Here is a 27491-nt window from a genome sequence, read left to right as displayed (position 1 = left end):
CAAGTAATCCGTCTTTTGAGTTCAGTGAGTGGAGTGGACATGAACTGAAAGACAACAATCCAAAGCGATTACAAACGGTGTGGGGAAGCCGTTTTTTTCCATATATCTTCAGCTGGAGTCTAAAAAAAATGCAACAATGACTCATCCACAGCTGAACGAGTTTATTCCTCCCCCGGAGTGCCCTGTTTTTGAGCCCAGCTGGGAGGAATTCGCCGACCCTTTTGCGTACATCAACAAAATCCGACCAATTGCGGAAAAAACTGGCATCTGCAAAATCCGACCACCTCCTGTGAGTGTTTCTGCTTCTTGTTTTTTAAGCCGAACTGATCCTGTATGTCTCGGCCTATTTTTAAGGGGGGTAATTATTAGAATTTTTTTTTTTTTTTTTTAGCAAAGTTGTGTTTTAAGAAGGCGTCCAACATGGCGGATTGCGGCTCCGCTGCTAGCTAGCCCGAGCTGGAGCTGCTGGCACCAATGGTCAGCAGCTTTTCAGACGTGTCAGTCGGCTGGAGGAAATGTGTGTCAACCTTCCAAATTGAACCGAAAAAATAACTTTAATTCATTGATATACTCTTATAAAAAACAGGCGCCATTGAAATTTCTAATAATATTTGAACATTTGAAGTACGCCAGTACGCAAATATGATGTAAATTGTTTGCATTTGCGCAAAATTCAAATGACGGCCTGAAGATTGGGCCAATGAAAGACAAAAATATATAAATGCTGAGAGAAACTGAGGTGCTTATTTGACTATTAACGTATTTTGATGCAAAAAGCAGGTTGACCTGACGACTCGAGGCTTCATTTGGGCCCGTTTCAAACTGCAGTTGTCTGACATCTAAAGGCTACGTGCTCGCTTACCAACTGTTTATGGAGATAAAACAACTCCCACAATCAATGGACACTTTTTAACCTAACTGTTTGCCATTTATACACCCGATCTGCGATCATCGTTGCTGTTTTGGGACACACTATGCTTTTATCAACACAACTTTTATATCTTGTTAATTAAAAATCGTAACAGAGTTGGTTTGACTCCTCCTGAAATCCCATAAAAGATTAATTTATCATTAAAAAAAGCAAAATTTTACTTATATATTTATGAATATGTTTGAACTGAAGTGTAAAACTCAAATGAATCTTAATTTGACCTTCTTTTTTGGGTCGCGATGACACATTTCCTAGGCCTGCTTTGAAGGGTGTGCCCAAACCTTAACGTGAATTAGATAAAATGCAGATTCAGGCGAAACAAATTATCTCTGCATGACTGCTGTGTTCTTTGGCTTGTTATCCCCCCCCCCCCCCCCCCCCCCCCCCCCTCTCTCTTTGTCGTTTTCGTGTCCTGATGAAAGGGGTTTTGTGTGGCTCCACATAACGTGGCAGTGGTGTCCTGCAGAAATAGGGAAGCAGCAGAAGGCCCAGTTTTCAGACAGCCAGGGGTACAAGGAACTGAATTGTTATCAAACCCGGGTGGGTGGGGTGACTGCTTTTCACTGTTTGCTCATCCAATGGTAGAGAAAAAGCCCAGCTCATGTAAACAAAGGCCAATGAGGGAAGGTAGGAACAAAGATTAACTGCTGATGCTTGGCTTGTCCTCTGAGGAAGTGTTAAAGAAATAAATGGTTACCTATTATTTTTATATAGGTCTGATTTAGTTTATTTTATTTTTTTTATATTTTAACCTGTGTATTAGGAGTTAGATCTTCCCAGCTAGTGTTGGGAGTTGATAAGATTTTTACAAAGGTGTCAAGTTACTAAGTACAAATACTTCATTACTGTACTTAAGTACACTTTTTAGGTATCTATACTTTACTCCATTACTTATTTTTCTCCCTACTTCTGACTTCTACTCATTACATTTTCAAACAAGTATCTGTACTTTCTACTCTACTCTGTACTTTCTACTTACATTTTTAAAACAAACGTTACTCGTTACTCTTGGCTTCGGTTTAATGTTTATAAATATTTATTTCCCGTCATGTGCGCCATCCGATGCAGATCATTGGCTCCATCCACATCTAGTGAAAACTAGTGTAATTGGATGAGTCATATAACGCAAACACTCATTGGTTAGCTAAAGGAATCATCAGAAGCAAGCAGGTGTTCTTCAAACTGCAAACGTGAATTGTCTATGCCATGCTATAATGTAGGATTCAGAAAAAGATGTGGAAATGTCTGAAAGGTCGGACACAGGCCAGAGCGTATCAGGAGATGGAGACCAACAAGACCTCCCCCATCCTTGGCTCTATCTCAAAGAATTTTTAGAAATAGTCGAAAAATTGGGATTTCAATTCATATAGTGGCATCTGGCTGTTTTTTTAAAGGTTAGTTTGCTTTTATACTTTCAGTAGTTTTTGGAGCACTTACTTTTTCACTTTTACTTGCGAAAAGAGGTCAAGTTGATACTTCAACTTTTAAAAGAGTGTTTTTAAACTGCAGTATCTATACTTTTACTTAAGTAACAAATGTGTGTACTTTTGACACCACTGGATTTTCACGATTCCGATAACACTTATTGATTCTGAGAAACGATTCGATTCTCTTATCGATTCTCGTCACAGTCATCTAAATCTAATGGGGAAGGCATCCGTTTAATAAAAAAGCATTACTGTACAATTTCGGGAAATAAACTCATCTCCCCCTGATTTAGATAAACGAACGTCACCTTTCTCTCGCTCCCTGAACTGCAGAGCAACTTCGTAGCATGTTTCGTTACATCCATTGCAATAGCTAGAATCCTGTAAGAATCCTGTAAGAATTCTAATTAAACATGCTAGCAATGAAGGGCTAGATTAACGAGAAAGGCACACCCCCTTAATAACCCCAAAGAGAGGTAGGAAATTGGTTTATTTCCAGAAATGACCTATGATTTACTAGGAACCACATTAAGCACAGCCAGTGATACCAAACTAGCTACTTACCATCAGAGTTGCCTTCCATGCTGGTCGTAACTTTAGCTTCTGTCTGGAAGCATCAAAAACACGGCGTTTGTTTAAATGTACAGGTGCTGGTCATAAAATTAGAATATCATGAAAAAGTAGATTGATTTCAGTAATTCCATTTAAAAAGTGAAACTTGTATATTATATTCATACATTACATACAAACTCATATATTTCAGATGTTTATTTTGTTTAATTTTGATGATTACAAATGACAACAAATGAAAATCTCAAATTCATCATATCAGAAAATTAGAATATTACTGAAGACCAATAAAAACAAAGGATTTATAGAAATGTTGGCCAACTGAAAAGTATGAACATGAAAAGTATGAGCATGTACAGCACTCAGTATTTAGTTGGGCCTCCTTTGGCCTGTATTACTGCAGCAATGCGGCGTGGCATGGAGTTGATCAGTCTGTGGCACTGCTCAGGTGTTATGATAGCCCAGGTTGCTCTAATAGTGGCTTTTAGCTCTTCTGAATTGTTGGGTCTGGTGTATTGCATCTTCTTCTTCACAATACCCCATAGATTTTCTATGGGGTTAAGGTCAGGAGAGTTTGCTGGCCAATTAAGAACAGGGATACCATGGTCCTTCAACCAGGTACTGGTAGCTTTGGCACTGTGTGCAGGTGCCAAGTCCTGTTGGAAAATGAAATCTGCATCTCCAAAAAGTTGCAGGAAGCATGAAGTGCTCTAAAACTTCCTGGTATGTGGCTGCGTTGACCCTGGACCTCAGAAAACACAATGGACCAACACCAGCAGATGACATGGCACCCCAAACCATCACTGACTGTGGAAACTTTACACTGGACTTCAAGCAACGTGGATGAAGTGCCTCTCTTCTTTTCCTCCAGACTCTGGGACCTTGATTTCCAAAGGAAATGCAAAATTTACTTTCATCAGAGAACATGACTTTGGACCACTCACCAGCAGTCCAGTCCTGTTTCTCTTTAGATGCTTCTGACGCTGTCTGTGGTTCAAGAGTGGCTTGACACAAGGAATGCGACAGCAGAAACCCATGTCTTTCATACGTCTGTGTGTGGTGGTTCTTGAAGCACTCACTCCAGCTGCAGTCCACTCTTTGTGAATCTCCCCCACATTTTTGAAGGGGTTTTGTTTCACAATCCTCTCCAGGGTGCGGTTATCTCTCTTGCTTGTACACTTTTTTCGACCACATCTTTTCCTTCCCTTCGCCTCTCTATTAATGTGCTTGGACACTGAGCTCTGTGAACAGCCAGCCTCTTTAGCGATGACCTTTTGTGTCTTTCCCTCCTTGTGCAAGGTGTCGATGGTCGTCTTTTGGACAACTGTCAAGTCAGCAGTCTTCCCCATGATTGTGTAGCCTATAGAACTAGACTGAAAGACCATTTAAAGGCTTTTGCAGGTGGTTTGAGTTAATTAGCTGATTAGAGTGTGGCACCAGGGGCCATCAATTTTGAACCTTTTCACAATATTCTAATTTTCTGATATGATGAATTTGAGATTTTCATTTGTTGTCATTTGTAATCATCAAAATTAAACAAAATAAACATCTGAAATATATGAGTTTGTATGTAATGTATGAATATAATATACAAGTTTCACTTTTTAAATGGAATTACTGAAATCAATCTACTTTTTCATGATATTCTAATTTTATGACCAGCACCTGTATGCCGTGTTGTGTGCGCAGGTGTTTCTGCATGTTGGATGTATTTCCTCCCCTGGATGTAATTGCAACTTTGCAATGATTGTAAAGCGCCTTGTTGCCGTCTTTCTCTTCCTTAAAATGAAGCCAATCTTTCGAACGCTTTGACCACTTTTGTTTTGCTTTTCTAGACTTACGACTGGTCATGTCGTACTGAATGCCATGTGCGTAGAAAAACGTGACGCAAGTCCTGCTTCGTAGAGCTAGGCTCTGGTGCTGCCTGGAATCGATAGAATTGTTAAGCGAGCTGCCAAACGCTGCCATGGAGTTGGCACACACAGAAGCAGTGTTCGATTCCCATCCCTATCCACATCACATCAGTCGTGTAAATAAATGTATAATTTGATGAATTGTTTGAATGATTTGGCCAAATTAATTACTAACTGAAAGTGATTTTCAACACAAAAGTTGCCAATTGTTTGTTTTGCTTTAGCTTTTAATGAAGTTGGTTTTGTTTCCATAATAAGAAAGTGTTATGTTGTCCTACAAAGCTGCACGCCTCTATATATAGGAGCCTGTGTGTAGAGCTTTTGAGGTAACCTCTTTGCTGTGTTTTATTTCCGGTTTTTCTTTAAAAAAAGAAAAAAACAAAAAAAAGAAAAGAGTGTTTGAAGCGGAAGTAAACCTTTTCACCACAACCTGTTTATGATCAGAGATTTCTGGGTGCAGAGTGTGTGGTGAGAGGTTCCTCTGGGGTTCTGTGCCAGTTACAGATAGATTAGAAAATGTTTTTAAGTCTCCTTCTTGGTGAAATATTAAACACTGGCATTTGATATTTAAATTGCAGGTAAGCAGGGATGGGCAGCCATACTGCTGTTTATCTTGGAGAAAAATTATGCCCCAAAAAACTGGTTGTTTGAATCAGTTTGGTTTGGGAGATAATAAAATGCGCTGTGCTGCTGTTAAAGTAAACCTAGACAGAAATAATGCATTTAGGATATAGAGTATTGTCCAAGGTATCATTTTCCAGACATGTTTGGGATTGTGCAGAAAATCACTTGTTTCACTGCTAGTGTTTAGTTTTTACAGCGAGAGGACTTCAGATCATGACGTTAAAGCGTCCATAACTCAAACAGTTTGTCCACGAATATTAGTTAAATTCAGTAAAAGGTCAAGTTTAGAACATAAAATCCTCATGTTAGGCCTTCAGTGGAGGCCTTTGTCTCCTCAGTCATGTCGGGAAGACATTTGATTCTAAATGGTAACGTTTTATTGGTTCTAATCCTCTTAAGCCAAAGAGGGAATATTTCAGTTTTCCCCATATTCTCGGTGAGAACGACACATTTCCTTCATGCTCCCAGACAGATTTTCACCAAAGCGTTTTACAAATCCTCTCATTCGCAGAGCAGAAGGTCGTGTGCCGGCTCACTTTTAATGACGCACAGCTGAAATTAATTTGCTGATTGTTGAAGTGCAGTCTGTTCATGTAGAGGCTGTAGGGAACATTTGGGATGTGAAAAACCTTTTTTTTTACAGTTTTAAAAAAAGGATCACATGATCTAGATTTATGAGACCTGCCTGCTTTGATAGTCTCCTCCCTCTGAACCCCTCATCTTCTTGTTGCACAAGTACTTACATGCTAAACAAAGAAATCGACCAGTATTTTTTTTTAAATGTACTATTTATCATTTATTTAGCTTTGTGTGGTTTAGCCTGAGCCCAATGTTAGCTAAAGGACGATAAAGAGGTAGTAAACATCCAGCTCCTCAGGTTTGCTCTGTTCTCTCAGTTCACTAAGGCTACGTTCAGCCTGAAGTGATCCAAATCCTTTTTGTTTGCCCATATGCGACCTGTATCTGATCTTTTCATTACAGTCTAAACAACACAGATCCAATTTTTTCCAACGTCACCCAGGACATTTGGCTACGGGGTCCTGAATCCGATACGAATCTCATCTTTTCAAATGCGACCTGAATCTGAACGGCTAGCTCCATCCGACCTGAACGTCATTAATACCTGACAAAGGTCACTATCCTGGGTCTTGCTATGAAGAAGCGGTAACAAAAACAACAACCATGGCGGACGATGATGCGGAGAGCAGTATTTATGTTTAACCATCTTGAAAAGATTGTGTTTTTATGGTTGGGAAAGATCGCTAGATGCGCTATGGCACTACCATCCATGTTTACTTCTGTAAACACAGAGCACGCTGCGCATGCGGGACACTTAAGCTGTATTACTGCAGTTCACACAGGAGATCAGTTACAAGTCGCATATATTTGGAAATGTGAACTGCAACGCAAAAAAAAAAATCAGATTTCGCAACAAAAATCGGAATTGAGCATCAAGGCCTGCAGTGTGAACGCAGCCTAAATCTCTGCAGACTTTCCAAACAGCATTGGTTTGTTTCCAGTTTGACTTTGTTTGCTGTAGCAGGTGGAGATGAATCTAAATAAATCTTCATAAATGAAGAGAATTCACTCTGTAAAAGTCAACATGTTTTTTTAAATGTAAAATGCTTTAGATCGGGTATTTGAGTGTTATTTTGTGCCTATTTGTCCAAGGACCACATATGAAAAATGGCTGCTAATTCTGCTCTATTTACAGAAATTTTAATTTAGGTGAAATGTCCCTGTTGAAACAACTGATAAATAAATAAATATAATCCAGCTTTAATATAACGTAATGTCAACAAAATCCCAGTAGGCATTTGAATGCTGCGTATTTATCTCATCACTATAATTAAAAAAAGTTATTTTATGCACTTTAGAATCATTTTTAGTGCATTACTTAGAGGAGCTAGTTGAAAGATGAAAAATTAAAAAATTAAAAGATTTTATCTTTACTTTTTTCAATGTTGAGGGAACATTTTTTTTTCTTTTTATGTTTTGTTGTAATGGTTTGGATTGAATTAGCATGTATTGATAGCTGGATTGAGGATTTTTTTTCTACTTTCTCCAGTCATAGGACTCAAACAATGATCCATTTCTTTTTTTTTCCCCTTACTCAAACTAAATAATGTCTCTTTGGAAAGCCTTGGGCATGGAATACCCAGACAGATAGAATGGGACTGTGAATGTTTCCCCACAAGAGTAGGGTTATATATTTATCCCCAAAGCTGTTGCCAGTTTTTTTTCTTTTTTCAATTAATGTTGCTACCAAAACAATCTCCTTCTGTCTGATTAAAGCTCTTTGTTTTGTTTTTTTCCTCCCATGCAGGACTGGCAGCCACCTTTTGCCTGTGATGTTGACAGACTAAAGTTCACACCACGGATACAGAGGCTTAATGAGTTGGAGGTGATTTTCATCTGTTCTATTTTAGTCCTCGATATGACCAAAACTTTCAGCTTTACTGCCAGTATGAAACATAAAACCTTGTTCTCAGATTAAACTCGTTGCTGTGTTTATTCTGCTGAGTCTCTCTTCACATAACCATGAAGTCAACAGCTTTGAAAATGTTTAATCAAAATCAGAGAAAAGTATGATCAGACTGGAAAGGAGTGTTGATAACGGCCTGTTTTAGTTATGGAATGTTTAATTTGATCATTTCTATTTGTTTTTTTTTCCCTTTAGGCTCAGACTAGAGTTAAGCTCAACTTCCTGGATCAAATTGCCAAATTCTGGGAGCTCCAAGGATGCACTCTAAAAATTCCACATGTTGAAAGAAAGATTTTAGATCTCTACCAGCTCAACAAGGTCTGTTAAATAATAACATACGCATAGCTTTGCTTGATGCAATCTTTGCAGATTTTTGTTTCCTCTAAATTCTTTTTGAAATGTCTCTTTTTACTGAAGTTGGTAAACGAAGAGGGAGGCTTTGATGCGGTCTGCAGAGAACGCCGCTGGACTAAGATCTCCGTGAAGATGGGATTCGCTCCTGGGAAGGCAATCGGCTCCCATCTGCGGGCGCACTATGAACGGATCCTCTACCCGTATAACCTTTTCCAGATTGGATCCAATGTGCCCGTATGTTCCATCGGCTGTTTTCTATTCACTGCTCCAGTCATCAGCCTTATTACTTACAGCTGGGTGGAAGTTTATTAGACCACTCTATAAGCCTGACGGCTCACTTTGAAGCTCCATGCTGAGAGGTTATAAAGTCAGTGATCTACTGTAGCTCTTTATTTCTTTACAAAGCAATTATAAAAGAAGATAGTGATTTGAAAAATGACTTTCAGATCCTTGAATTTGTTTTAATTTTTTTTTTTATTTAGAAATGAAAAGGAAAAAGTCTTGTCATCAGCTGATGCTAAAATCACAGGTTATTTATCTTTTCTTTTTATTGGTACTTTATTTCCCCCTATTTTTTATTGCAGATTATTTTCTTTTCTTCCTTATTGTTTATTTATGGAGTGACAGCGTTTTAAAGTTTATTTTGGCTGGTTAGTTATTCAGCCATCTGCTGCAGTAACTAACCTGACATGATGCTGCTCATAGATTTAAACTGGCAGGATGGGCGCCCTCGCTCAATTTACATCCTATATAACAGGGGAATGTTCTGCTCATCTCAGCTTTCTTTTAAAGCATTTAAAACTTATTATTATCAGATTTTAAAATATTGATATGGATGACCAGCCTTAACCCTTTATAGGGCAAGTTTACATTTTTAGATCACTTGCATACGCCTTACAAATGGAGTCCCCCTGGTGTGGAGGTGGAGCAGCGGTTAGTCCCGGGTTAGAATCTGACCTGTGGTCCATTGACGCATGTCTCCCCCCCTCTCTCATACCCCCTTTCCTGTCGGGCTACAGTAAAAAAAAAACGAGCCACTAGTGCCGCAAAAACGCAAAACAAATGGAGCCCCCCACCCACCCCAATAAATACTGCTACATGGCTGTACATCTTATTTTGGCATTTGACCAATTAGATGAACCCTTGAATTATATATATTACCTACTGTAAATTAAGTTGGGGAAAAAAGTTAACAATTCAAGAAAGGAAAGTAAAAAGGTAATTGAAAAGTTAAAAAGTAAAGTTAGAAAGTTACTAAGCCTAGTTAACAATTATATTTAGATTTATTAACTTAAAAAATGTAATGAAATTTAGATTTTCAAAGTATTTATAGTGCCCTATAAAGGGTTAAGTCATTCTTAAAATGATATAAAACTGTCCTCTTGGTTTTGCAGAAGGCAACCTTAACCAATGACACTAAGGACAAGGAGTACACCCCGCATGATCTCCCACAGCGCCAGTCTGTGCAGCCCCAGGAGACCTGCAGCATCGCTCGCCGAGCTAAACGGATGAGATCCGAAGTACGTTGCTCAACTTTTATCCGCCTTAAAAGTAAAATTTAGTTTCCGTCTTGTAGACTGAGGTCCACTTTGCACAAATGTGCAAATTCTGATCACTATGAGCTCACGGTGTCTTCTGGATGTTTTTATGTGCTTTTTTTTGCGGTTTATTTATGCTTTTTAATGATGAAAGTTGGGGAAAATGAACAACTCATGCAGTTTCTTTCTGTTCTTCATCTTTTGATTGCAGAGACTCTCATTTAAAAGAGAACCTGGTGAAATTTGTGAGAACCGCCCCAATCTGAGGAGGAGAATGGGAACCTATGCTGTCAAACCAGAGCCTGGTAGGAATACTGAATGAAAATGAAAGGGTTTTCTTTTCTCAGTGACTCCTAAAGTGTGTGTTGGCTGTCCATCCTTGTCTTTCAGTGAGAATGGCAGTCACTGAAATAAAACAAGAACCAACTGAACACAAGGACCCCTCAGAACAGGAAGAAACCGATTTAACTAAAATAAACAAACCCCCACACAATAAAGTAAATGCTTCATGGTGATTCAGACTAAGACCCCTGTTTTATTTTTTTAGAGTTGTTTATATAACAAGTGCAGCGCTGTTTTCTCTTGGTAGGTGGACCAATACATGTGCCTGATATGTGGAAGTGGAAGTGAAGAGGACCGCCTGCTCTTGTGCGATGGTTGCGACGACAGCTACCACATCTTTTGTCTCATCCCACCCCTTCACGATGTCCCTAAAGGTGACTGGAGGTGCCCCAAGTGCCTGGCTCAGGTGAGCTGCCGCGCCTCCTCAAGGAGCCCATCTGCTCCTAATCAGCGTTTAGAAATCCCAGCACCTCCAGCATCTTTGGTTGTTTTTGTTTGTCTTTGCAGGAATGTGGCAAACCTCCTGTCGCATTTGGGTTTGAGCAAGCCAGCAGGAGCTACACGCTCCAAACTTTTGGGGACATGGCCGACTCCTTCAAGTCCGATTACTTTAACATGCCAGTTCATGTAAGATTACATCACCTCCTGTACTTAGAGTTCATCTCATGAAGGAGTCTTAGATGTGTCCCTCTGTTTACCAGTAATGATGTTTAAATAGTGTTAAAGATTAATGTTTAATATTCATGTAGATGAGTATTGACTAGATTTATACCAAGGTGTTATTGAAGATGTCAGATTTTACTGGGAGTAACTATGGCAACCTCTGGTTGTAGATTTAGCTTCAGATTTGCACTTCCTTTGTAATGTTATCCTTTCCCAAAACAGTTTTTGACTTTACTGTCTGCTAATCAGTCAATCTATTAAAGGTGCAGTAGGCGATCTTGGAAAAACGGTTCCAGCAAACTATATTTTTAAACACAACCATGACTCTCCCTTCAGACCACCCCTTGAAACCATGCCTTTAAAACGCATGAATGCGCATGCTGTCTGCAGCGCGTCGCACGGAGCTGGCAGGGAGACAGGCAGCACTGCTATGATCACTCCTCTGAAACAGTTTATTAACGCCTAAATTAACTTAAAATGTCAAAATCTGCTGGCAAAACTTGTTCGCTTTTATTATTCTGGTGCCGGCAGTTTTGGATTACGTACAAGAAAAACGGCTACCAGCCGCTGCAGCAAACGGCGAGGAGGCGACCGGGCCAGAGGCTGCTGTGAAGTTTTCAGGTGGACTTTATAACTTCAAAACATATCAAATCTAATTTTTACCCACTGATCACAGCAAATATAGCTGCCATTGTTCCAGGCAAAGAAAGACCCACTTGTCCACCGCGCAGCCAGAGCAGCAAAGATGCTTCAGCCGCCCGTCAGAACTAAACTTGTACAAACATCAAAAATGAAGCAGCACATGCGTTTTTGCTGCTCTCTCTTTTTATTACTCTAAAAGGGATACGTGGTAAATTAACTTATTTCAGTAAACAATACGTTTATTGCATTGTAAATGGATAAAAGGTATCCCACTAAATTCTTTGTTCAGAAAGGGTCACCCTAGGAGGCGTGGGTAAAGCTCATGTCGAAAGATAGTTTTGTCGTATATGGAAGCTGAATAATTTTCAGTGTATGTTTTTCAGAGGATCGATGTTTTTTCACCATCGACACAGATTACAGTGAAAGTCAGACGGTGTGGGTTTTTGCTGCTTCCTGAGTTCCCGTTTGATGGGTGCTTAGCAGACGATAACAGACAGCAGTGTGGGAGGGGATCCGACTTAAGCCTATGTTTCAGCATTTAAAGCGAAGCAATTGATTTATGAATGAAATTTGTTTTTCTTACACTTAAGGATTAAGAAAAAAGAAACATTTTTACAAAGTGTTTTAATCAATTTTCTGATGGTCCTCGTGAGCAATAATGAGCAGCCAATGAAGCTTCATGTGTTTTGAAGATGTATTACAAGAACAGGGTTTCCACAAGGTCATTAAAATCATTAAAATTCATTAAATAGCTTTTTTCCTATATATGTATGTATGTATGTATGTGTATATATATATATGTATGTATACACATACATACATATATATGTATGTGTATAATTTAATGCTCTTTTAAATAATAATTTTCATGCCATCAACAAGTTCATGTAATTACAGGGTCTGACCAGGAGATGACGCTTCTCTTTAGATCTTAATGTCCACAAATAATGACAGAGAGAATATTTTAGTACAAATATTGATGTTTGAAAGGAAAGGAAAAAGTTATGCATGTCCCTCCCCTTGTGTCTGTTATTCTTTTTACTCACTGAAGTAGTGTAATTCATCAGGAGCAATGCTTATATATATATATATATATATATATATATATATATATATATATATATATATATATATATATATATATATATATATATATATATATATATATATATATATATATATGGGATGCACGATATAATCGGCCCCCTATCGGTATCGGCCTTAAAACTGAATATCGGACATCGGCCACCCCACCGATATTTAACCCGATATTTGATCAGCTTCTGAGTTTCTAAAGTCTAAAAAAAAAAAATAAAAATACTACTTCTTCTTCCTCAAAAACTTATTTTTTACAGACTTAAAAACTTCTAAAGACGATTTGCAAAATATCACGAGAGTTTGTAACAGAACGAGGAAATTTCATGAGATTTTGAAAGTAAAATAGATCGATACCGCGTTTATAAAAATCTATTTGATATCAGCATATGAAAATATATTTGAGTATATTATTTTTCAAAGTGTCAGTAATGGATAATAAAACTGCTATTTTCAATGACTACTTATTTTTGTCCAGCTTTAACATCGGTATCGACATCGGTTATCGGCTACATGAGTTTTAAAATATCGGCATATCGGATGTCGGCCAAAATCCCAATATCGTGCATCCCTAATATATATATATATTTTTTTTTCCCAGAATTTCACAAAACTGCAGACCTTAACGTCTATCGAGCACACTGGCTAGTTTTTATTTTCCTTCAGTGAAACATAAATACATTCCTTTAAAGCCCTGCAAATGTGTGTGTGTTTTCTTTTTGTTTTTTTATTAAAGTTTTGAATAGTTACTCTAAAGTGTTGAATGCGTTAAATGTTAAAAACAGAACGGACATTTAGGAATTAATTTGGACATCATGGTGTTGATTAAATGGTTCTGTCAGAATTGAGTGTGTATTTCCAATGAAAATGCTCTGAAAGGAGCTATTTTAGACCATCTTGTGAGGATTTGACTTCATCTGATCAAAGTCACTGTTGATGTGCCTTTAAATAGTCCTTTGTGTGTGGCTTGGGAATCATACCCAAGTAAACACTGCTGCAGTAATGGTGGTTCTGTTTTCAGATGGTTCCCACTGAGCTGGTGGAGAAGGAGTTTTGGCGTCTTGTCAGCACTATAGAGGAAGACGTCACAGTGGAATACGGAGCAGACATTGCCTCCAAAGAGTTTGGGAGTGGGTTTCCTGTGAAAAACAGCCATTTTGAAGTCTCTCCAGACGATGAGGTATTGTAGATCCCTGGTGGGGAAGGAATGGTGTCATTTTTCATGTTTGGTTTTTAAACACTCCTGAGAGATTACATTAAAGTTGAATGGAGAGAAATAAAAAAAAAAAGCCATGTGTCTAATTTTTGTTGATAAAGTCTTGATAGTTTGCCGTTGATTTATGATTTTTATGAGTCATTTTCTTGGCCTGATTGGTTTGGAGCGTGTAGTGGAGGCGGAGTGTTGAGACCTGTCTCTGACCTTCAGCATTACGTGACCAGCGGCTGGAACTTGAACAACATGCCGGTGCTGGACGCTTCGGTGCTGACCCACATTACAGCGGACATCTGTGGTATGAAGGTTCCCTGGCTGTATGTGGGCATGTGCTTCTCTTCCTTCTGCTGGCACATCGAGGACCACTGGAGCTACTCCATAAACTATCTGCACTGGTAAAGAACCCTCTGCTAAGCTATTGCTGCGGTTTCAATCTGCCACTAGGAAGCATTTATTTTGTGATTTGCAGCTTTTGAAAGAAAAGTCCGGTCAGCAAGGAATAATCAGTGGATCATTATCTATACCTAAAACTAATACGTTCACTGTGAATTAATTAATTGAATTGACACTATTTTCATTGCGATCAGAGAGTCAGCCATTTTTGCCCAAAATATAAGTTTGACATCTGAATATGACCGGACATCTCCTTTAATCTGTCCTCATTTTACGGTTGATTTTAGTTTGTTGCAAAGATTTGACCTGTTAATGCCAGTTTTCTGCAGACTGAGGTTTGATCTGAAAGATTTGGGATTAAAATCCTTTAAAACAATGATTCTTGATTGCCTGCTGTGATTGGTCATTCAGCATTTATATTTGTACCTATCAGAATCTGAGAGTAGTTTTTGTAAAACGGGAAAGACTAATCTTTTTTTCTGTTTTTGAAAGTAAAAATTGTGTTCGTTTTTAGATGGTTTTAGATGATTACCTTTTTCATGGTGAGACTTAAAGGGATGCCATCATTTTAAAATGCAACAGGTTCCATAACCAACATGAAGGTCAATAAAAGTGAGGGCATTAATGGTAACATCATTTAATATTTTAAACATTTCTAGCCCAGTGATTATGGAGTCCTGCTGATGTATTTGCTACTTTTGTCTGTTAAGCTTTGGTTTTGCTTATTTTGCTAGTAAATAAAGCCTTTTTTGCGATTACTTACCAAAACAACAGCATGTGACTAGGATTATGTCACTGCACACAAATACAATCGGCCAACAAGCCAAAGTATTGAAGACAAGCGAGTGAGCAACGCAGAAGCCCAATTTTAACCTACCGTTTTAAAACCGTGCTGAGATCGGTCGGTGCACAGTAACCAGAGATGGCAAAAGTACTCACTTTCCGTACTTGAGTAAAAGTACAGATACTTGTGTTAAAAAATACTCTGGTAAAAGTGGAAGTACTGATTAAACTTCTTTACTCAAGTAAAAGTAACAAAGTACAGGCTTATAAATTTACTTAAAGTATAAAAGTAAAAGTAGAAACCATTTTTTTTCATGCCGTTGCCTACATTTTAAATGGATGTCTGCCAATAGGACTAGATCTCCGTTGTGTTCATTTTCAATCATCTCGTCGTCCATACTACTATGCTAACGCCACCGCCACCAAGCTGCAATGATTTGCCGCCAATGAATACCGCCGAATCTGTCGATTCATCTTGTAGTGGTGCGTCAAATGCAACGTAGATTCCCATCCAATTAGATTGAATTTTGAATTTGGTAACTCCATTGAAATTATTCAAAACTAAAGTAACGAGCCAATTTTTTAAAATGTAAGGAGTAGAAAGTACAGATATTTGTGTAAAAATGTAAGGAGTAGAAGTAAAAAGTCGGCATAAAAATAAGTAGTAAAGTAAAGTAAAAATATCAGAAAAATCTACTTGAGTACAGTAACAAAGTATTTGTACTTTGTTACTTCCCATCTCTGACAGTAACCGAGATAACTGTTGAGTTTAATAGAGTTTTCATTTTCTTTCTGTGGCGTAATGTTTTTGAACTCCTCATAATAACAGGCATTACTTTGCATTCTGTCCTTACTAATAATTTCCCACCGGGACAGAACAGTTTAGCCAACAATAGGCAACGCTGCAAATAATAAAATAAGTCATTTTTCTATTAAATAACTTTTTTCTCTTGTTTGAGGAAGTGCATAATATTTGTCTTATTTTTGTCAGTCGATCATCTAATTTCCTTTCTCAAATTATGGGAACATTTGAGTGTTTTAAGATTCTTTTCCTTAATTTTTGAACCATTTTTGTCAGCTCATGTCAGTTAACAACCTTTCTGTAAATGTCCAACTTTCATGAAATGTTGCAGCACCGCCTGAAGCCCTATCAAATAAGGCAGCATGGAAAATGGATTGGCGGCAGACCATAAACTCTTGAGTTTTTGTCCTTTTTCGCAGGGGCGAGCCAAAGACCTGGTACGGAGCTCCTGGTTACGCTGCAGAGCACCTGGAGTCTGTCATGAAGAAACTGGCTCCTGAGCTGTTTGAATCGCAGCCCGACCTGCTCCATCAGCTTGTCACCATCATGAATCCCAACACGCTGATGAACAACGGCGTCCCGGTAATCACAGCCACATCATTTCAAACAGTAAAAGCATCTACCGTGTACCGTATAGTGAACCGCTGCCTGTGTGCAGATCTTCCGTACCAACCAGTGTGCAGGCGAGTTTGTGATCACTTTTCCCCGAGCTTACCACAGCGGCTTCAACCAGGGTTTCAACTTTGCTGAAGCTGTCAACTTCTGCACCATGGACTGGGTGAGGAAACGTGGCCGCACCGTAGCAGCTCCATGTGATCCAATCTACTAGTGCTGAACTCAGAGTTCTTCTTGTTTTTCCGGCAGATGCCCATCGGCCGGAACTGCGTGGATCACTATCGTCAGCTGAGCAGATACTGCGTCTTCTCCCACGATGAGATGGTCTGCAACATGGCGTTTAAGGCGGACACGATGGACGTGGAGCTGGCAGCTTCATTGCGTGAGGACATGGCCACCATGATCCAGGAGGAGAGGGAGCTACGAGAAAAGATAAACAAGATGGTGAGAAGCTAAATGGTTCAGATCCTGAAGTTTGTTACAAGAAGGTGAAAGAAGCGTTGACTGATGTTCCTGATTGATAACCAACTCGCTTTATTGAACACATTAGAGGTAACGTGCTGGAGGCTCTTCCTGCAGCACAGACGCCACTTTTGGCTCTGCTGTCTGATGTCTGGATGTCTGTCTCCAGGGCGTGGTGCGGTCCCGACAGGTTGATTACGAGCTGCTCCCTGATGAGGAGCGGCAGTGCTGCAAGTGTCGGACCACCTGCTACCTGTCTGGCATCGCTTGTTCCTGCAGCCCTAACAAGATGGCTTGTTTGTACCACGCCCAGCACCTCTGCTCCTGTCCCCATAGCAACCTCACACTTCAGTGAGTCTCTAGTAACCAAAACAACTGAACAAACTCACCTGTGAATTTTACTTCAGGTTTCCCTCTAAAAAAAAACAACACCAGGCATTCAGGAATGATGCAAACAAATTACATGTATATATAATTTCCTTTTCTTTACTCAAAAGTAATTCACAGCTTTTTGTTCCTCCAACAGTTATAAGTTTACCCTGGATGAATTATATCCTCTGATGGAAGCAGTGAAGCTGCGGTCAGAGTCCTACAAGGAGTGGCTCTCTGCTGTCAAAGACGTAGTGGAGAACAAAGCATCCAAGAAAAAAGGTGCTGTAGAACCTTTTATTAGTCGTTACTCCGTCATCCTGCAACCCTCACCGCAATATTCTGTTGCATCACTCCTGCTTCCTCATCAGGTTTGGAGGAACTTCACAGCTTAGTGGAGCAAGCGGAAACCAAGGCTTTCCCTAAAATTAGCCTCCTGGATCAGCTGCGCAGCGTCATCTCTGAGGCTGATAAAGTTGCTGCAATGGCACAGCAGCTTCTCAACGGGAAAAGGCAGACGAGGTACTAAAAATAAGCCTGAAATGCGGCTGGACTGGAGCTCCAGCTGCATTCCTGTTGAGCTATAAGGTAGCGAACATGGACTGATACTTCAATTCAAAGCTTTATATCATACCAGGAAAATATTCAATACCCCAAACTATTTATTTTTATATCACGGGTGGAAAAAACTGACAAAATTCAAAAGCATAAAACATGTTTTTTAATAACATTAAAAACATTTTTCCACCTTAATATGAATCACAACTGTTAGATTAAATAATTCTGTGAATAAAAGCTAAAGAAATAACCCAAATATAACTGATCATCTGACTGATGTTTTTCTATATTATTTTCATTTCCAATACTCAAGAAATCTAAAATAAACTAAAATAAAAATGCAAACAATCAGGGATGCACCTTATATCTGCACTGATATCTGCCATTATTTGTCATTTTAAAGGTACACTATGCAACCGTTGTTGATTTTCCAGCGAGGCTCCCCCCAGAGGGCGAAAGTAAAAGTGCACTGTCGTAAATATGCACAGCTGTTCTCCTGGTTTCTCCGTCAAGCCAGGCGCGGTTGTTTTGAGCTTAGCAGACAGGCGAACGCAACGAATGACTAATGCTGCGTTCACACCGCAGCTGGCGCGACAGAAGCAGCGAGTTTACATGCAAAGTCAATGGTTGACGCGCGTCAAGGCGCAGCAAAAGGTCCCGCGGCGCGTTTTGAGCAGCAGGCCCAGCGCGTCTGAGCAGCTGAAGCAGGGAGAGAGACACAGCGCTGATGATCAGAGGCTATGATCACTCCTCTTAAACAGTTTATTGACGCCTAAATTAACTTAAAATACAGGAATCTGCCGGCAGAATATGCAGTTTGGATTATTTAGATGAAAAACACCTACCAGCTGCCGTGGTGAACCGCGAGGAGGCGACCTGGCCAGAGGCTGCTGATGAAGGGATTCCTTCTGTCGGCGCACCGCTGGTATGTGGGGGTCTGAGCGGCTCCGACAGAAAAAATATTGAAGGCAGGATAATAATCTGAATGAACTGACGGCACTGATTACGTTTTCAGGTGTATTTTCTCATTTAAACACATATTAAAACTACTTTATTCCAAATGATCACAGCAAATATAGCTGCAAGGCAGAGAAAGGATAGTGAAGCTCCGCCCAATGCGCGTCAGACACACTTTTGCACCGCGCAGCCAGAGCAGCAAAGCTGCTTCAGCCGCGCGTCAGAACTAACTGGTACAAGCAGCAAAAATGAAGCAGCAGACACGATTTTGCTGCGTCCGATGTGAACGTAGCATAACTGCACAAAGATTGCCACTGTGCTAGCAACGAGAATGCTTTTAACTGGGGGGTGTAGCAGTTCTCGCCGTAAAGCAAGACTGACTCTCACGAGACTTCTGAGCCTGTGGGTGCGGGTCGGTGCTCCTGCAATTGCAAGTGCGGTATTTCCCCCACAGACCACCAGGGCGGCCGAGAAAACCTTTGTTCAACCTGAAATGACTCATTTAATCATCCAAAACGTTATGGAACACATTAACTGAAAAATGTTGCATAGTGTGCCTTTAAAATGTTTTGGTCACTAAAAGTGGGGCGGTGCTGACATTCAGTGGTTTGTTTTATTTCGGAGGAGAGGGCAGTGAAAGTGATTGTGACGTTGCAGAGGATTGTGGGTGTTTTTTTAAGCATAGAAGCATTGGTGTTTTTTTTTTATTGGTGACAAAAATATGGGTTATCAGCTGCAACCACAAAATAATAAGATGTTGATATCGGCCCAAATGTTCATATCTGTGAATCCTTACAAACAACACTTATCTTTACTGTCGACACCGTGCCGATTACAGCTGTAATAGGTCTGAAACAATTAATCCTAATAAGCAATTTGATTAAAAAAGAATTGTCAACTAATTGAGCAATCTAATAATGGTTAACTGGAGTATAGAGACTCTAAAACATGCCTTTATCTGACAGAAACCCACTTAAAGCAGTAATTATACAAACATTGTGAAAATATAAATGAAAATGTAGTATTAACATAAAAAATTTTCATCTGTCGACATGTTCTATCCAGAACTCGTCAGGTAGAAAACTGACGGTTTAATTCTGTAAACTGGTTTAATTGTGTAAAAAATAATCTTTAAGGAACCTTTTGCTATGCGAGTATTAATCCGAAAAATTATTGACAGATTGATCGATTATCAGAATAATGGTTAATGGAGGCGCTAACTTGGATACAGGGTTTGAGTATCGATACCTTTCGGGAGATCAATATTGTTGACAACCATAACTGTTGCATAAGCCAGCTGATATTTCTGGACTGATATCAGGGTTTTTGTTTTTTTTGTTTTTTATTTTCTTCCTTTATTATCAGATGTTGCTTTCATGCGCTGGCCAATTAATCGGTGCATTCAGCAGCCATGCCTTCATCACATATGACACATGCAGGGGCGCTCCCTTCATTTACCATCTATTGTTTATGCTAACTTTAACTTCGGTTTAAAAACTAAGTGTAAACTGGGGGGGTAGCTTTTTTCCACCTTTCAGACTTATGGGCCAAATAATGAAAGATCCGGATGCAAACTTCGACATCAAAGGATTAATTTACCAGAACAGATTCAAATATGCTAAACGTTCTTCTTTTTCCCTCATATTTACTGGTCTGCCCCATCACTACCAGTTCAGATAGTGGGAGGGTAGACACCAGGCCGTGTGTTTGCCACTGTCCTGATCAGCTCTTCTCGTTTTGCCTGTCAGGTATCGCTCAGGAGGAGGAAAGCCTCCGAACCAGAACGGACTGACCGTGGAGGAGCTGCGCTCTTTTGTCCACCAGCTGGATAACCTGCCATGTAACATCCGACAGGCTCCTTTACTTAAAGTAAATAATACAAATTCCCAAAAGCATATTCCTTTGCTCAAAGTGACAAAGAAACTCCTACATTCTGTCAAAATAAAGATTAGTTAGAATAATCTAATTGTTGTGACCTGCAGGACCTGCTGACCCGGGTTGATGACTTCCAGCAGCGTAGCACCCGGCTCCTCTCCGACGAGTCGCCTAGCCCTCAGGAGCTTCAGGAGCTGCTGGACGCGAGTCTGGGCCTGGATGTGGAGCTGCCGCAGCTCCCGCTGCTCAGAGAGAGGCTGGAGCAGGCCCGCTGGCTGGAGGCGGTGCAGCAGGCTAGCAGCAGACCTGACAGCCTCTGTCTGGACACCATGAGGAGGCTGATAGACCAGGGCGTTGGCCTGGCCCCGCACAGCTCTGTGGAAAGAGCCATGGCCCGCCTGCAGGAGCTGCTGACTGTGTCAGAGCAGTGGGAGGAGCGCGTGCTCAGCCTCATGGATGCCAGGTAAAACGTTCTTCTCCAAACTTTCACTTTTCTGATCTTTATCTTTTTCACTAAAAAAAAAATTTAATTAAATCCAGTTTATTTGTATAGCGCCAATTCATTACACATGTCATCTCAAGGCTCTTTACAGTTCACCAGATCATACAGTCAAATTGATTCAAAGGTTTCTATCCAAGGAAAACCAGATGATTGCATCGACTCATTGACTCAAATACAATCCCTCATACTAAGCATGCTTGTAGCGACAGTGGAGAGGAAAAACTCCCTTTTAACAGGAAGAAACCTCCAGCAGAACCAGGCTCAGTGTGAGCGGCCATCTGCTGAGGCCGACTGGGGTTCAAGGAGACCGAAGCAGAGACACAAAAAGCAGCTGTAAAGGCGGCCCCGTCCAGGAAACACACAGCCAGGCAGACGAGCTCCGAGCCAGCTCCCATGTCAGAGGACGAAGAGAGCACATCCAGTCAGTCACAGTCAGAAAAACAGGACAACACTGAAAAACAGGCCAAGCTCCAACATCTATAAACAAAGGTGTTGATGGCAGCAGCACAGCTGATATTTCTCTCCAGTATGGTGTCGCAGCCAATCAAGAACAGACCAGATGAAGCTACTATGAGAAAAAACAGAGAGAGCAGAACGTTAGAGATTGAACTAACAGATTCTGCAGAGTGGGAGATAGAATGATGAAGTCTAAGCCTATAGCAGCAAAAATGAAAAATCAAACTGTTCCTGAATCTTTCAGACCGTATCCCAGCATTGAGACGCTTGATGCTGTTCTGACAGAAGTAGAAAACATCCCTGCCTACCTGCCCAACTGTCTGCAGCTGAAGGATGTTGTTTCAAAAGCCAAGAAATGGCTCAATGAAGCAGAAATGCTTCAGGTAAAACACACTTCAGTGTTAAAATGGGTAAATTTAAGCTTTAAAGTAAAAGCTTTATTCTTGTTCCAAGATGGGAGGACGGATTCCTGTGCTGGACAGCCTCTCTGAGCTGGTTGTCAGGGCAGAGAGTATCCCAGCACGGCTGGACCCGCTGAGTCGACTGAAGGCTCTCATCAGTGACGTTCAGAGCTGGAAGGAGAGCGCAGCAAAAACATTCCTACTGAAAAACTCCCCCCTCTCTCTCCTCGAGGTAAAACGGCTTCACAGTGGAATCCAAACAAACCTGCTTTCCTGTCCTTTTCAAGTCTTTGACATTTCATTCATGGGGTTTTAGGTCCTCTGTCCAAGATGTGACGTTGGGTCCGGACATCAGAAGTGCAGGTCTAAGAAAGTAAAAGAAGCTCCACAGCTCATCAGAAAAGCCTCGCAGAAACTGGAGTCGCTTTGTGACGTGGAGAGAGCTCTCTCTGAGAGCAGGGACTCTGCCTCTGCTGTGAGTTCATCTTGGATGGATCAACATCCTGCCCTGAATCCATACACTCCTTTTAACTCTTTAAGGATTCATTTCAGTCACAGAGGGAACATTATATCAGATGTTTTCTCTCCACAGATGAGCACTTTAGCTGATGTCCAGCAGAGGGAGATGGAGCTCCTGTTGGCTCTCAGAGCTTCAAACGAGTCCAAACTCCTTCCTGCTGAGAACTCCTGTGCACTTAGTGTCTGTGTTTGCCAAAAGGCTCCTTCAGGTGCCATGGTTCAGTGCGAGCTCTGCCGAGACATTTTTCACCACGACTGCATCTCTACAGCTGAAGACCTGGACTACGGCCAAGTCTGGCTCTGCTCGCTCTGCCAGCGGTCCAGGAAGCCGCCTCTGGACAAGGTCCTGCCTCTGCTGGCCTCGCTGCAGAGGATCCGGGTCCGTCTGCCAGAAGGAGACGCCCTCCGCTTCCTCATTGAAAGAACGGTCCGATGGCAGTACAAAGTCCAGCAGGCCTGCACAATCGGACTGCTGGAGAGGATGGCCAACGCGGTAAGTCGAAAGCTTAACAAATTTACTTCTTTGGTGTTAAATCCACAAACTTCAATGAACTTTATCAGGATTTAATTTTCCTCAGCGACACACAGGTAAGAGAAACGAAGCTCAGTTTTTAAAATGAAATGGGTTACATGAGTTTTTATTCCGACACTTTTCTTGAATCCTTCATAAAATCAATCGGCTGGGGGGGGTATACGGGGATACGATCAAGTAAAATGATACGACTGGCATAAAATCAAATACAAACAGCATTAAAATATAACAACAAGCCGGTCCTATCTAGGCGTAATCAGAGAAAATGACAGACGAAGTGTGATCCTGATGTCCAGTCTTGTTTTGGTCGCTGTAACCGCAGAAAATCCCGCTTCACAAAGATAGGATGAGTCTTAACCTGTGTCAAGAGGCACAGATGCACCGACTGATGTAATTGGGAGAGAATACCGGAATTTTTTATATTTTTCAAAATAAAACATCACTCAGACTCTGATCGTCGATAAATGTTATATATACGATACCAAATGACCCATGGACCGGTACCGGTCCGCGGCCCAGTGGTTGGGGGCCGCTGCTCTATAGGTCATTGTAGCAAAAAAGGGTTTTCATGCAGAAAGGCTGGATATAAAAGCTCTCCAAGTTATTCAGATATTTATTTTTAACAAACCTGCTGCCCAATAAAATCAGTTGTAAACGGTTAGTTTGTCTGAATTTGTGTTTCTAAAGCTGTAGCTTTGTTCTTATGTTTCAGGGGAGACATGGACCCAAAACATCTTCATATCTGACTCAGGAAATAAATGGTTCATTTTACACAAAGCATCGCACTCTTCCGCTCCAAGGTTGGTGTTTAACAGCTGCTCTTTTGGAAACTTTTCCACCTCCTGGTCTGTTTTTTCTCTTAACCCTCGGCTGTGGCGTTTGTTGCAGCTCTTGGTCATGAGCTGGAGGAGCTGATGGTGGAGGGCTTCCTGCTGCAGGTCACCCTGCCTGAGACCGAGCAGCTGTACAGATACCTGCTGTATAAACTGGCCCCGCTGCCCCCCCACAGCTCCCCTCGTGGGAATGAGACGGAGCAGTCTGAGAAGGGGAGCCCCCGACACCACAAGGTACGCCAACTTCTACGCCGTTCAACTGGAATGTCTGGAAGGAAAATAGGTTTTTAAAGGTTTTCCATGTTTGTAGAACGGAGGCTCCAATCTGAAGAAAGACGCCAGTGGACAGAACAAAAGGACGAAACGCAGGAAGGACAGTTCTGACTCTCAGCACAGCGAGAAAGCCAAAAAGTCTCGCAAGAAGAAGCCCAAGAAAAGCAAAGAAAGGAACGAGGAGTCGAAGAGGACGAGTTCGCCGTCGCACACGGTGTCCGACCCGGCGCTCTCAGACTCGGAGGAAGACTTCTCACTGTGTGCCGCGCCGTGGTGCAGAGAGCCTGAGGGGGACGAGGTACGTCTGCTCTGTCGTTAGCATTTCAGTTTTTTATTCAGCGCCTTCAATATTTACAGCTGACGGTGTCCTTCTGGTTTCAGGTAAACTGGGTCCAGTGTGACGGTAACTGTAACCAGTGGTTCCACCAGGTTTGTGTTGGACTGTCTGCTGAGCGAGCGGAGAAGGAGGACTATGTCTGCATAAGCTGCACACAGCCGGATTACGACAGAGGGGAGTGACGACCAAAAAGGATGAGCAGTCATTTTTACACAAGCTGCAGCACTTAAACTGAACTCTGTGCTAGCTGCGGCTTCTCCTCTTTAACCCTCTGGCTTGCCCTCAGTGAAAATGGTGCTAGTTTTTTTTTTTGGGTCACTTGGCTGTTTTTTTCAGCTAATCCTTTATGAAACTTTCCACGACTGGACATGTTGGTTTAAGGAAAACCAATGGCGCAGGGATTTTTGTTTTTGGTTTATTTTCCAACCAAAAAAATGTCGTTTTGACATTTCATAACAGTTTCTCCTTAGTCCTACATCTGAACAATGTGAGCCTGATCTGTTCCTGTAGGGTAAATATTATTTATCAGAGCAATAGCTGAACAGATTGACATTCAGCTGCCATCTGAACTATGTTTGTCTGTAGAAGAGGCCTTCCTGAAGAATCACCCTCACTGATCCTAAAACGTCACTCAGTACCGTAGATATTTGTGCCCCTCCCAGCTCTTTATCTCCGACAAGTGCAGAAGTTTGCACCCGATCATTTGGCCGCATCCCCTAACGGTTAACTGGCGTTCATATGAAGTCGGCTTTCCTTTTTTTTGCGCTGTCTGCAGAGGAAGAGGAAGTTTCCTGGAAAAGACTCGATGATGTTCACAGAGTGGGAATGAACTCCCCCGACATCAGAGGAATGTACATTTAGTTTTTTGGGTGAGCTTTCCTTTTATGGTTGAGGTTGAAAATATTGTGTTGGATTTAGATTTAACAGACTGTGTGATTTATTTACTATGGATATATGACCTTTTTCTTGCTCCTTTGGATAAATAATATAATTCATATGTTGCAGTTTGCATTATTAAATAAAATGTTTTTTCCCATATATGTATATATATAGATGTAGGCTCTTTATTTCTCTCAGATTGAATGACTCATTTTAGCTTTATGGAGGCTAACAAATGACACATCTTATAAAATAGATCAGGGGTAACCAATTAAAAACCAGCGGGGTCCGAATAAAGAAAATCAACAACTAGTAAAGGTCTGGAGATATTTTTAATTAGAATGTGTTACTTTAAACAGAATTTGACACTGAAATAAAATAAGGTTTTTATGCATCCATGTTACATTGAATTTTTTAATTTAAAAAAAAATCTATTTTAAAATCTAAAGTGTTTTTTAAAGTAGAGAACAAAAATCATTCAGTTTGGTATATAGGCAATTCACTGATTCACATATTTATAAAACACCTGACAGTTTGTTATTTTTCTTTCTTTTTTTATGGCTTAATGAGAGAACTGCGCTTTATGCTGCCCTGCAAGGCTTTTCTTGTTTTTGTTTTCTTTTTTTATTCTGTTCATGGTGGAGAATCCTGCTTCACAGCAGCAGGTTGAGCCAAACATCCTCTAAATGTGCAGGGTCATCTTTGAGCACGCCATTTCCCCTTTCTTTCACTAGTTCATGAGGGCTTTACCAAATTAACAGGAGAAGCGGCACAAGTGAAGTTAGTCACTTTCCTCAGACAACATACGGTAATTTATAAATGTTTTAAATCTGGTTGGGTCCAGATTAGGCCTAGTGGTTAAAGCAGTGAGCTTGTGCTCTGAGACGGTTGCAAGTACCTGGTTTGATCCCCACAGCTTTCACTCTGGGTCCCTGAGCAAGACCCTTAACCACATGCTGCTCCTTGGGTGCCACACAATGACAGCCCACTGCTCCCCGAGGGGATGGGTTAAATGCAGAGAGTTAATTTTGTTCCTTTGTACTTGATAATCTAATGACAATAAAAGCTGAATTCTATTCTATTCAAATGGAAAAGACAACAGGTGGGAATTATTGGTAATTAGCAAGACACACTCGATAAAGCAGTGCTTTTGCAGGTGGGAACCACAGACCACTTCTCAGTCCCTCTGCTTTCTGGCTGATGTTTTAGTCACCTTTGAATGTTGGTGATGCTTTCACACTCATGGTAGCATGAGATGGACTCTGCAACCCACGTACGTGGCTCAGGTAGTGCAGCTCATCCAGGATGGTACATCAATGCCAGCTGTGTTCCTCCTAATTCAGGACTGTGCTAGACTTCATGTGTCAGCAGTTCCTGCAAGAAGAAGGAATTGAAGCTATGGACTGCCCCGTCCATTCTCCAGAGCTGATTCTGATTAAGCGCATCTGGGACATTGTGTCTCGACCCATCCACCAACGTCAGGTTGCACCACAGACTGTCCAGGAGTTGGAGGATGCTTTGATCCAGGTCTGGAGACCACCTACAACCTCATCAGGAGCATGCCCAGGCGTTAAAGTTGGGAGCCGTCTCCAGTCTTTTTTTCCGCTTTCATTTGGTGTGTGACTCCAAATCCACGCCCCTTTTGGTTAAAGAACTTGATTTCCACTGAACATTTTTATGTGATCTTGTCAGCACATTCAGCTTTGTACAGAATAAAGTATTAAATGAGAACATTTTCTTCATTCAGATCCCTATATATATATAATACATGTTATATATATCTACATATTTAAATATCTCCCAATTTCTCCCACATCCTTTGCATGTAGGGTTAGGGTTATTTAGGTCCTGAGCACCAAAGCAATAAAGGCCCAGATCTACCACACCAGACAAGACCCCAGGTGCAGACTGTGCAAAAAGGCCCCTGAGAAGATCCAGCACATAGCTGCAGAGTGTAAAATGCTGGCAGGGAAAGCTTACATGGAGCGCCATAACCAAGTGGCTGGAATAGTATACAGGAACATCTGTGCAGAGTATGGGTGAGAAACAGAGAATGATATAGCCAGGATCCTGTGGGACTTCCAGATACAGACGGACCGAATGGTAATGGCAAACCAACCGGACATTGTGGTGGTGGACAAAAAGCAG

At 41.0% G+C, this 27491-nt stretch overlaps 1 protein-coding gene across 1 annotated transcript; it reads left to right on the top strand.

Moving 5' to 3' along the window:
- Positions 1 to 25655, top strand: kdm5ba (lysine (K)-specific demethylase 5Ba). The gene is made up of 27 exons (XM_038303670.1): positions 1 to 289; positions 7792 to 7869; positions 8146 to 8268; positions 8368 to 8538; positions 9699 to 9824; positions 10054 to 10147; positions 10233 to 10339; positions 10432 to 10590; positions 10692 to 10811; positions 13606 to 13764; positions 14011 to 14192; positions 16195 to 16357; positions 16434 to 16553; positions 16640 to 16834; positions 17022 to 17203; positions 17379 to 17503; positions 17593 to 17743; positions 20485 to 20605; positions 20719 to 21074; positions 21814 to 21952; positions 22023 to 22202; positions 22287 to 22445; positions 22563 to 22982; positions 23734 to 23821; positions 23910 to 24088; positions 24165 to 24425; positions 24509 to 25655. The coding sequence occupies exons 1-27, from the start codon at positions 137 to 139 to the stop codon at positions 24644 to 24646; spliced, it is 4449 nt and encodes a 1482-aa protein (XP_038159598.1). The 5' UTR covers positions 1 to 136; the 3' UTR covers positions 24647 to 25655.
- The last annotated feature ends 1836 nt before the right edge of the window (positions 25656 to 27491 follow it).

The sequence above is a fragment of the Cyprinodon tularosa genome, unplaced genomic scaffold, assembly GCF_016077235.1.
Source record: "Cyprinodon tularosa strain WSP-4 unplaced genomic scaffold, ASM1607723v1 ctg1138, whole genome shotgun sequence".
In the NCBI taxonomy this organism is placed as follows: Eukaryota; Metazoa; Chordata; class Actinopteri; order Cyprinodontiformes; family Cyprinodontidae; genus Cyprinodon; species Cyprinodon tularosa.
The sequence above is the reverse complement of the archived record's forward strand: the minus strand, read 5'-3'. Positions and strand labels throughout refer to the sequence as shown.